Source organism: Mastigoproctus giganteus, chromosome 14 (assembly GCF_048544385.1).
Source record: "Mastigoproctus giganteus isolate SK-2022 chromosome 14, ASM4854438v1, whole genome shotgun sequence".
NCBI classification, from domain to species: domain Eukaryota; kingdom Metazoa; phylum Arthropoda; class Arachnida; order Uropygi; family Thelyphonidae; genus Mastigoproctus; species Mastigoproctus giganteus.
The window spans coordinates 9,143,227-9,154,092 of record NC_143588.1 but is presented as its reverse complement, the minus strand read 5'-3'; the positions used below and the strand labels follow the sequence as shown (position 1 = coordinate 9,154,092).

The 10,866-nt window shown below is 37.9% G+C and overlaps 1 protein-coding gene across 1 annotated transcript in view; it reads right to left on the bottom strand.

Moving 5' to 3' along the window:
* Positions 1-2,189: 2,189 nt before the first annotated feature.
* The window catches only part of LOC150074972 (rab-like protein 2A), a 209,424-nt gene continuing 200,747 nt past the window's right edge, over positions 2,190-10,866 (bottom strand). The window contains exon 8 of the mRNA XM_090388715.1: positions 2,190-2,348. Coding sequence (XP_090244841.1) covers positions 2,298-2,348 — 51 coding nt within the window. The 3' untranslated portion in view covers positions 2,190-2,297. The remainder of the gene's footprint in view (positions 2,349-10,866) is intronic.

Here is a 10,866-nt window from a genome sequence, read left to right as displayed (position 1 = left end):
TGTTACTTTCAGCTATATAAGCAAGCTCTGCAAGAGTTGCAGTCATTCCTTGCTGTGTCAGGATGGTGAGTTATGTGCAGTTGACGCCATGAAGAGAGAGTGCTGTTGTTGCTTTACGTGAGGATGTTCTTTGCGTCACATTGCTTATAGAGTGTCTTGTAATCAGTCAACAGTGAGTAGATTTCTTTCCAAACTGAAGAATACTGGTTCTGCTCATAGGAAAAAAGGAACCGGATACAAACAAGCCAAAACAGGACTGTGTTTTGAAGCGCTTATGCCTTAAAAACCATAAAGTTTCTTCATCTGAGCTGAAAAGAGAATGGGAAGAACATACAAGAGTGGTAGCAAGTGCAGTAACAGTCAGAAGACACCTCTTCAAAAATGGACTTGTAGCCCGTCATCCTAAGAAGCCCCCCCCTCCTCACACAAAAAATGAAAAAGGCCCAATTAATTTGGTGTAAGGAGCATGTCAAATGGACCCTCGAGCAGTAGAAGTCAGTTATTTTCTCGGAGGAGAAGAAATTCAATCTGCATGGCTCTGATGGGAGACAAACGATTTGCCATAGACGTAAAGAATCCAGACCTGTATGGTGTCGACAGTAAAATTCCCTACCAGCCAAATGATATGGGAATTTCGAATCGCAGAGTACGTCACCTGCAGTTTATAAAAGGTTCCGTAAATGCCAATGGATACCTGGCTATATTGGAAGGAAAATTGCTGCCAACCATTAGAGGCCATTTCAACCTGCCAAGTAACTGCATCTTTCAGGACTGCTCTGCTCCTGGTCATCAGGTGAAAAGTGTAAGTAGGCACTTCTGTAGTTACTTTAGCTTCATTTCTACATTAGAGGTTCGACAGTAATGTGTTTCCATTTGTTACAGGTGAAAAAAAATGGTTGGAACAATGGTCCATTACAACCCTTAGCTGGCAGGGAAACAGCCCGGTCCTGAATCCTGTAGAGAACTGGTGGCATCGTGTGGAATCTGCAGTTGCCAGAAAGAAACCAAAAACCCTTCATGAACTTCAGGAAGCCATAATTCGTGTTTGGAACCACAAACCATCAGTTGATTATCTTCAGAAATTGATCTTGTCAATGCCTCAACGGTGTGCTGCTTCATCAGGGCCAGATGCAGTTCAACTAAATATTAGTTTGCAGTGAACTTTTCATTTTGTTTTCCATTTAAAATGATAAACTGAAGCAAACTGAGGGCTTCTGATAACGTTTCAGCCATAATTGGTGTTTACCAAAACTGTTGTATAAAGGTTGCAAATGCTCATTTTGGAATATTTTTAAAGCACCTGTCAAATATTACTTAGCTTTGCCTTAACTATTAATAAATATCTTTTGTTTATATTTCTATTTGTGATGCTAGTCATTATTTTAACATTGCAAAAAAGGGCTAGAAATGTGAAATTCCTAAATGATGCACTTTCTTTGAACACCGGTGTATATTTATTAAGGATACTGATGTAGCTTATATCGGCTTAATATCTAAGTTTGCAGGTGATGAAAAGGCTGGTAGGGTAATTAGAATGATCATGGTAAGCTACTGTAACAAGACCTAAAAAAAATTAAGCAGACTGGCTGAGAGAAACTATTAAAAATATGTGCTAATAAGCTAAAATGTGAAAGGAAAACCAGAACTTCTGTTCATGGATATTTTACAATGAATTTTGAAGTCTTCATGTTTCAGGAATAAGTTAGTAATTTTCATTTCTTTTCATAATTTGTACAAAACTGCAGAAGAGAAACTTTCAAATAAATGTGTACATATCACAATAGTTATCCATTACTCATACTTTTAATATTTCACTCTACATTATGTAATTTATAAAAATGGAGGTCTTAAAAATATTTTATTATAAACTTATAGTGGTTCACACAAGACAAGTCTGACATTTCAAAGCCTTTTGAGTCGACTAATAAGTACCAAATGAAAAGAATATTAAAGTATGTCCAAAATGACAAATGTTTTTGAAATTTAATAAGGAAACCAAAACACGAGACAATATGTACATATTTCATTAATTAATGGTCATTGTATAAATATACTTGTTTTATTTCATAGAAAGAAAAATATATACAGAGTCAGGCTGATGGGATGTGGCAAATTTCTTAAAAATGAAATCCAAAATTGTATTGAAGCAGCAGAGATACATGAATTTGTGGTCCCTTTTTTTTTTTTTTTTTGTCTCTGTCTCACTCTCATTACACCATAAAAAAAATCACAGAAGTGTATCACAAAATGTTAGGTGCAGCATTGCAAGGCACTGTTTAACACCACAGTCAAATTCTTTAGTTGCTTGAATGGCTATCTTCATCTCCGAAGTCCCCTTCATCAAAAAACTGTAAAAGCAATAAAAGTTAAATATTCTTTCTACAAAAAAATCTAAAAATATATCACAAATTTCGATTCAAACATAATACTGTCAAATTTTATACAGAACATCAAAACAGGTATTATTATCCCAATCCCACTATTTATTTTGCTATTTGTAAAGGAGATTTACAGGGAGAATTTATCGCTGTAGATGCTCCTGTTAATGAGCCAGGCTGACAATGTTATTGCAAAGTTAACAGGATGGTTCAATTTATATAACGTGGGTTGGCAACCTTTTCCACCATATGAATTACTTTCAAAATAAAATCTTCAGATTGACATCTCAATTTTTTTTTTTTAGGGAATGCATTTCTACCTTAAACAAAATATGCTAGTCCAAGGATTACAATTCATATAATTACATTACATTAATTACAATAATCAAACATTACTTCATTAGTTACTAGATTTCTAGCAATGGAATATATCTAAATATTTTATAAAGAAAATTTTAAAATATAATAAACTTAACAATATAGTACAACTTATTAGAGCACTACTTCATTTTTCTTATGCAATGAGCAACAAAGAGACAAGAACACCATGCTGCAAGCAACTAGCTGATACTCTGGCCAATCACATCAACCCATCTTCAGACTTAAACAGATGGTGCTCAGTAGTCAACAGTGCACATAACATTAAATATTAATACAGAAACATTTTGTACTACCTAAAAAAAAAAAATTTGACTTTTTTATATGTAGGTATAAAAGATGGAAGTGTAAGGAAAATATATTTTGGATACCATCATCTTAGTAAAGATGTCAGAATTTAGTAGACTCCTCTAAAAAAATTATGCAACTTATGTAGCAGCAGCAGCAAAAAAATATATAAATAAAAAATAACTTCGTTTGCCCAAATTACCTCTTCCAAAACCAGATGGAAGTTTATTTCATAATAACTCTTTGGTAAGAAAATTTCTGCACACTGTTCCTGCAACCACCCTTTTCCAATTATGTCCCCCCTCTGTGTATCATCCAAGAAAACTTAATGATTTAAACAACTATTTTCTTGGGATAATCACCTCCTTGTACCTTCTGGAAAAGTTCCTGTATATCACTGATAGAACAAAGCAGCCCCAGCCTCTCTTACACTCCTGTACAATACCCATAGACCTTTCTCATTCTCCACTAACTTGAGTGTAGTAGCACCCAAATGGACAATTACTGCTGCCCAATTGCAGTATTAGTACTGGCAACGTGATGTGAGGAAGCAAAGCTTATATAGCCAACAATCGGATACTCTTTGAATGAAGGAAAATTTCTGTATCATCTTTTTTTTTTTCCAGTTGAAATTTATGTCCCCTTGTGTGTGTGTGTGTCATTTGAAAAAAAGTAAAGGTGATGTCAGAATTTAGTTCACTTGACCCTTTTAAAGCTCTATTCTCTTCAAATAGGTTACCAAGGAGATGCCTGGTTTCCAGAGGTAAAAATATCTTTTTGTGCCCACAACTAATATTGTTGCTCTTCACTGCACTCTTTACAACAGTTCTATGTTTTCCCATAAATGAGATTTTCAAAGCTGTATGCAGAAATTCCAGATGTGGCCTAACAACTGCCTTATACAATGGGATAATGACCTCTTTGTCTATGCTGGCATATTTCTTATATGTCACTGATAGGATCGTTTAAGATATTATAGCAGCCTGTTTGCATGCTTCAGTAAGATCGGTTTGGTGTTACCCAGATGGGATGTTATTTTGGGATTAGTATTTAATATTATAATGATCACATGAAACCTCCAGACAGGAACACAATGTTCTAAATGTGATCTCACCATTGTCTTATACAAAGGGCAAATTACATCCTTTTCCCTACTTGTAAAGGTTCTGTATGTCATTGCCAAGACATCTTCCTAGCTGCCAGTTTAGACAGTGTAGAAAATTCTATGCATTTGTATTTCAGATACCGCATTTATAGTTCAGACACAGCATTGGTTTTTTAAGGGGAAATCTTGTCTGACGAATTTGATTAGATACTACAATGTGATCATAAAGGAACTGGATGCAAAAAAATATTTTGATATATACTTGGATTTCAGGAAAGCTTTTGATACTGTTGTACATGGAACATGCATTACAAATCGGAGAATTATGGAAAAGTTGTTGCTATGAATAAAGGGCTGGCTTGTGGGAGAAGACAGAGCGGTAATCAATGGACACTGCTCTTTCTTGAGTCCTCCAGGGTTCAGTGTTGGGCCCATTATTGTTTTCTATATTTATCAATGATACTGATGAGGGTATATCAGGCTTAACGTCCAAGTTTGCAGGGTTATTAATGACAGTACATTATGCAACAGGATCGAGAAAAGTTGGGCAAATGGCCTGAGAGGTAGTAACTGAAGCTTAACATCGTCAAATGCAAAGTACTGCATATGAGTAGCAGTAACCCCAGAGTAATGTACCATGTGATAGTACACTCGGGTTACTGGAGAATGAAAAAGACCTGGGGATAATTGTGCAGTCAGATATAAATTTTCTAAGCAATATAGACAGGCTGCACAGCAGCTCATGGGGTGTTGTCAATAATATACAGGGATTTTTCTAGCAGGGATAAGAAGGTGATTATCCCCTTGTATAAGGCAATGGTCAGGCTACACCCTGAGTACTGTATACAGGCCTCATTTTAGGAAGGATGTAGAGCTGGTCTGGAGGCCTCATTTTAGGAAGGATGTAGAGCTGGTGGAACAAGTACAGAGAAGGGCAATGGGATTGGTGAGGGGAACAAAGGGTTTCTCTTACCAAGCAAGGAAAATTGCAGCACTTGGACACTAGGCACCTGCAAGGTGATCTGATTGAGGTGTATAAGGCTTTGAATAGTTTTAGCAAGATCATTGTTGATGTAATTCTTCCTTTTGCTCAGATTATCTATTTAAGAGGGCATAAATACATGAGGAAAGACAGTTTCAGAATAGATGTGCAGAAATTTGCCTTTAGCCAGTAGGTGGTTGATTGCTGGAACAAACGTCCATCTGTTATGGAAGTTTGTTCCAGCAATCTCACTCCTGGTTGCACAGGTTGAGCAGCTGGTGCTGAGTGACAGACGTGCGAAAATTCATTTCACTGCAAATGCAGTGGGAATTAGTTATGGGTCTGCCCACAGATTTTACATGACCATTTGCACGGATCGGTGGCGCTGACCAAGTATTGGAAGGCTGCATGAATTGAGTGTTCCGTATAGTTCAGTGTTCTTTAGTGGTTTAATTCGCTCAAATTGGATTTATTTTGTGTCCATAAAGATCTCTAGGTGACGGTGAGTCCATGCGCGTTTATTCCATGCCGAATTTCTAAGGCATTGAAAAGATATCAAAGTTTTTAAATTTTTATTACATGTTGCTTGTTCTAGCGATCAGCAGCATGGCAACGTCATATAGGTTAGGCCATTAATTAACATTGGAAGTTGCTAAAGTTAATTTATGCTCTTTGTAACAATTGGTACTAGATTAAACCTTGATTAGATGACCCAACTTGAACTTCGTTCCAACTATATATGGTTTTAGTAATGCTAGAGTTATTTATTTTGGTTTTACGGGTGATTTAATTAGTGACTAGAATAATTATGTTACCTGGAGGCAGCCATTGCTGCTTCTTCAATGAATGAGAACAAAGGCCTTTGTTGTCGTTGTTTGGTCACATAACCCTAAGGCCTCAACCTAGTTGGCAGAAGCTGCCCAACTGAAGGGAGCCAACGTTCTCAAACCTGAATATAGTATCACATGTATTACTTGAATATCGTTGTTTATAACTCATTTATAAATGAGTCTAATTAAAATCTATAACTCAGCTATAGATAACATTAAAAAGCTAAAAAAATCTTAAAACTCAACTAAATTCAGGAACCATTAATATAAAATGGATTTGGAGCATCAAAATGAATCCTTGGATGGTTTCTCACCATTACTTTCCTCTGCACAGACTGCTGCTGGAAGTGATAATGTGACCAAAGTGACTGCTTCCACTTGTAAAGAACCTATAGTGGAAATTCCTAGCCTAGATCCCAAAGACTTACTCACACCCTTGGAGAAGACTTTGCCTGAGCCTTCAGTGGATCTTAGTTCCTCTGTCCTTGAAGATTATGTTGCTGTTGTTGACCAGTCTCAAACCAACTTAACACTAGGAGTACATATGGAACAAGTTTTTTCTTTAAGAACTGGCCGTCTACCATTCTTTCTAATGGGGGCAGGCTAACAAAGCAAGTAACCAATGAAATACAAGATATCTGGTCTGCCATGGATCAGATCCTAAGCAATGTGATCATGTAGAATGAGTGCCTTAAAACCAAGCTGGATGAAAAAGAATTCCAGAAGAATAAAATACAAGAGAATTATAAAACACCTAAAGATTTTCATCCTGGTTTCTCTCAGCTATCTTTATCATATGCTCAAGCCATGCAGCTATACATTCCGACTCAGACCGAAAATCAATAGCGGGTAAGTCTACACAGCAGCAACACGTAATTCTGATTAAGGTGCAGGAGGGAAGCACCTGTGCTACAAGTGAGGATGTAAAACAAGAGATTAAAGCTAAATTAACCTCAGACAAAGGATGTCAAAGTTAAATACATGCGGAAAATACGGGCAAAGGGGGTATTAATTGAAACTGCGACCCCTCAAAAATCTTGAAAAGATCAAAAACTGTTCAAATTACAAGAGTGCTAGTTAGTTAGTTAGTTAGTTATTTGGTTTTTAGGAGCATTAGCAACTAAGGCCATATTGCTCCGGGATATGCGGTGGTCATTCCCTGACCTTTCCGCATCCTCCGTATTTGGTGGTGACGGGCTCGAACCCCGGTCTAATCAAGAAGCGTATGCTACGCACTGCTGCTCCTTCCCACCTGGCTACGGAGGTGCCGCAAGAGTGCAGTTTAAAACCTGAATTGTCCAGAAAGTTCAACCCAACTATTGTGATTTATGATATTCACAAAGACTCCAAGATTGAGAATATAATAGAAGATATCTATCAGAAAAATTTAAAGGACTATGACGTTACACTTGAGGATTTAAAAGACCAAATTAAGCCTCGATTTCCAACTAAGCCAAAACCTAATAAGTCCAATATAAATTGGATTTTAGAAGTCACTGGTACGATTCGCAAGATTCTTTTGTCTGCTTGAAGAATTTATCTAGGTAGACATCTCACATGGTTAAGGATTATTATACCCAGATGCTATAAATGCCTGGGAAATGGCCACTCTATAAGATCATGTCATCAAGGAGCACAAACTTGTGGGCACTGTGGTCTAACTGGTCACAACTTTATAGATTGCCCAAATAAGGAGAAACCAGCTGAATGTCCAAACTGTAAGAAGCGAAAGAAGAACTGCACCCACTTCAGCGATTCCAAATGCCAAGAGTACTTAAAAGCCATAGATGTAGTTTGCTCAAAGACATTTTATGGATAGAAACACAACATACATTAAGTATTAATTCTTGTACTTCACAATCAACAGAAATCAGGTTTTTGCAGCTAAACTGCCAACAATCCATTTCAGTTACAAATGACTTAACAAAAGTGCCACAAGAACATTGTATTCAGGTTATGGCTCTTCAAGAGCCCTATTCATACAAGGGCCTTCTAGAGGGTCTTCCCATTCACTCTAGAATAGTACAATCCAATCCAACTACGGTTAGAACTGGTGAAAATATCCGATGCCGGATTTGGGCTGCAATAGCCATCTTACATCCAAATCTTACAGTTACAAGAATTCCCAGTCTCTGCTCCACCCATGCTGTTTGTGTGTGTGTGTTTGGAGGCCCAGTTGGGCCAAGTCTACACCTATCTCGTTATACTGTTCAATGCTCCCAATACAGAGACTCTATACAACTGTTTGTGGACTACCTGGACATGACACTTAATCTTAGAATGTTATTGTCATGATGGATGCAAATGCTGAGTCTACTCTGTGGAGTGCTGCAACTACAAATGAAAAGGGTGAACTAATGGAAGACCTAATCTTATCTCACCGCTTAACTATATTAAATACCCCCAGCCATCCACCAACATGTGTGACACCTATGGGTTCTTCTCACGTCGACATTACTCTCGCAACTTCTGCTATTAGCCCAAAACTTTCCAACTGGAAGTTGCACACTAGCTGGTCTACCAGTGATCATAACATCACTGGTAGACCAGTGATCATAACATCATGCATGACATTCCAACTTAATTTTGATCAATGGCGATCCACATTTGATCCTATTGACATACCAAGATTTCACACAAAGAAAGCAAAGTGCGATAAATTTGACTCTGCACTTAAAAAAAAAAAGACTCCTTTACACAAGACCAAATAGAACAATTGAACAGGCACAAGTAGTTCAAAACATAATTATTATAGCTTGCAGTCCATGAGCTATAGGAAAAGGAAGTCCTACCATGTGCCGTTGTGGTCCTCAGACTTGACACAATTAAAATCATTGACGAGACAGGCAAGAAGAGATTTCCAGAAAGTGAAGCGAGCGAGAGGGAGAGAGAGAGAGATCTCGTCCCACTTGAGGTTGTTCTTTTGCAAAATAAATACAAACCAGCCCGTAGAAACTATCATCAGGAAATCTACAAGGGGAAAAAAACTTCATGGGAGCAACTAGTGAGCACTCAGGGAAACAGTTCCCCATGGGGGCTTGTTTACAGATTAATAAACAATAAAATTCCAACTGGTGAATGCATCAGTTACAACTACTGATGATCAAGAAACCATATCTTGGGAACCCACCATGAATAGGATCCTGGATGTTATTACTTATCAAGAAGAAGAAGTATGTACGGATCCAAAACAGATAAACATCAGAGTGAAAAATGCTTGTTATTCGGGTTTGTCTGATGAGCTTCCTTTTACCTCTGAGGAGACTGATATTGCTATCCAGTACATGCATCCAGGCAAATGTCCTGGACTTGATGGCATTGAGGTGAAAGTGCTCAAGTGCATATGGAAAACGGTTCCTGTAGTTATTACAACATTATTCAACTCTTGTCTTATTCACGGTATTTTCCCTGCTTGGAAAGTTGCTAACTTCTATTGGAATGAGCAGCAGCCTGGAAAATAAGATGCAGGATATGTCAGAGACTGCTGGGAATCATGGGGGTACAAGTGACTACATGGGTTGTGTTTGGGTGGCTAAGAGGAAGAGCAGGTGCATGTATACTTGCATGTACACCAATGCTAGGAGTTTAGTAAATAAATTTGATGAATTTGAGGTATTGCTCAAAACATCAAAGGCAGATATTGTTGAGATTTCAGAGACGTGATGTCACACATATATAAGGAATGCAGAACTGGAATTTGGGGAGTACAATGTCTACAGAAAGGATAGACAGGATAGGAAGGGGGGAGGGGTTATGCTATTAGTTAAGAAACACATAAAATCCAAGGAAGTGAAGCCAGTCGACATCGCTGGACAATGCAGTGTCGAGTCAGTTTGGTGTGACATAAGCATTGGGAGATCAAAATTGACAGTAGGAGTGTGCTATAGGCCTAATGACTATGATGAGTATAATAAGAAACTGTACAGAGAAATAGAGTGGGCCAGTAAATCAGAAAGTCTTATAATGGGGGATTTTAATTTCCCAGATATTGACTGGAATTTGGGGGCTGGTCACTCACACATTAGCAAGGCTTTTGTGGATTTATTGGATGATTGTTTTCTACATCAGCATGTTCGGGAGGCAACTAGAGGGAGTAATACTCTTGATTTGATTATCAGTAGTGATTCTTCATGCATTAAGAATCTGCAGATAAATGAACCACTAGGTGGCAGTGATCACAGTGTTCTGAAGTGGGAGTTACTCAAAGAGGTAACTACCATTAGGGGTAAAGGGAAGGGGTATTGCTTTCGTAAAGGCGACTACGATGGACTGAGACAGTATTTAAATTCTATACAGTGGGATCAACTGATGATGTTACCAACAGCAAATTCAAAATGGGAAGCATTCACAGAACTTATCTTGGAAGCTACTAGGCTTTACTTACCAACTAAGAAATATTGTTCAAGTTTTAGGCCTAAATGGATGTCACATGAACTAATGAGGCATATGGCAGAGAAGAAAAATGCATGGGATACATACAAATTAACACATGACACAGAAGCCTATGATAGATACAAGTTGATCTGTAACCAAGTTACAAAGGAGGTTAGGCAGGCGAAGGCAGATTACGAGAGATCCTTGGCAAGGGATGCAAAGAAAAACAGCAACGAGTTCTTTACTTATGTAAACTCTAGAAGGAAGGGGATGAATCAGATTGGTCCACTTGATATTGATGGATCAACTGTTGATGACCCTGCTCAGGTAGCTAACAAACTAAATGAATATTTTGCATCGGCATTCACACATGAGGAGTTATTCAGTGAGGGGAATGCCAGAGGTGTATCCAAATCTAGCAGTAAGCTAGAGAATCTTGTAATAACTGAAAGTAAAGTGGAGGAGAAATATAAACACAAAAAAGGCACCTGGGGTGGATGGGATCTATCCACTTATATTAAAGGAGGCAGC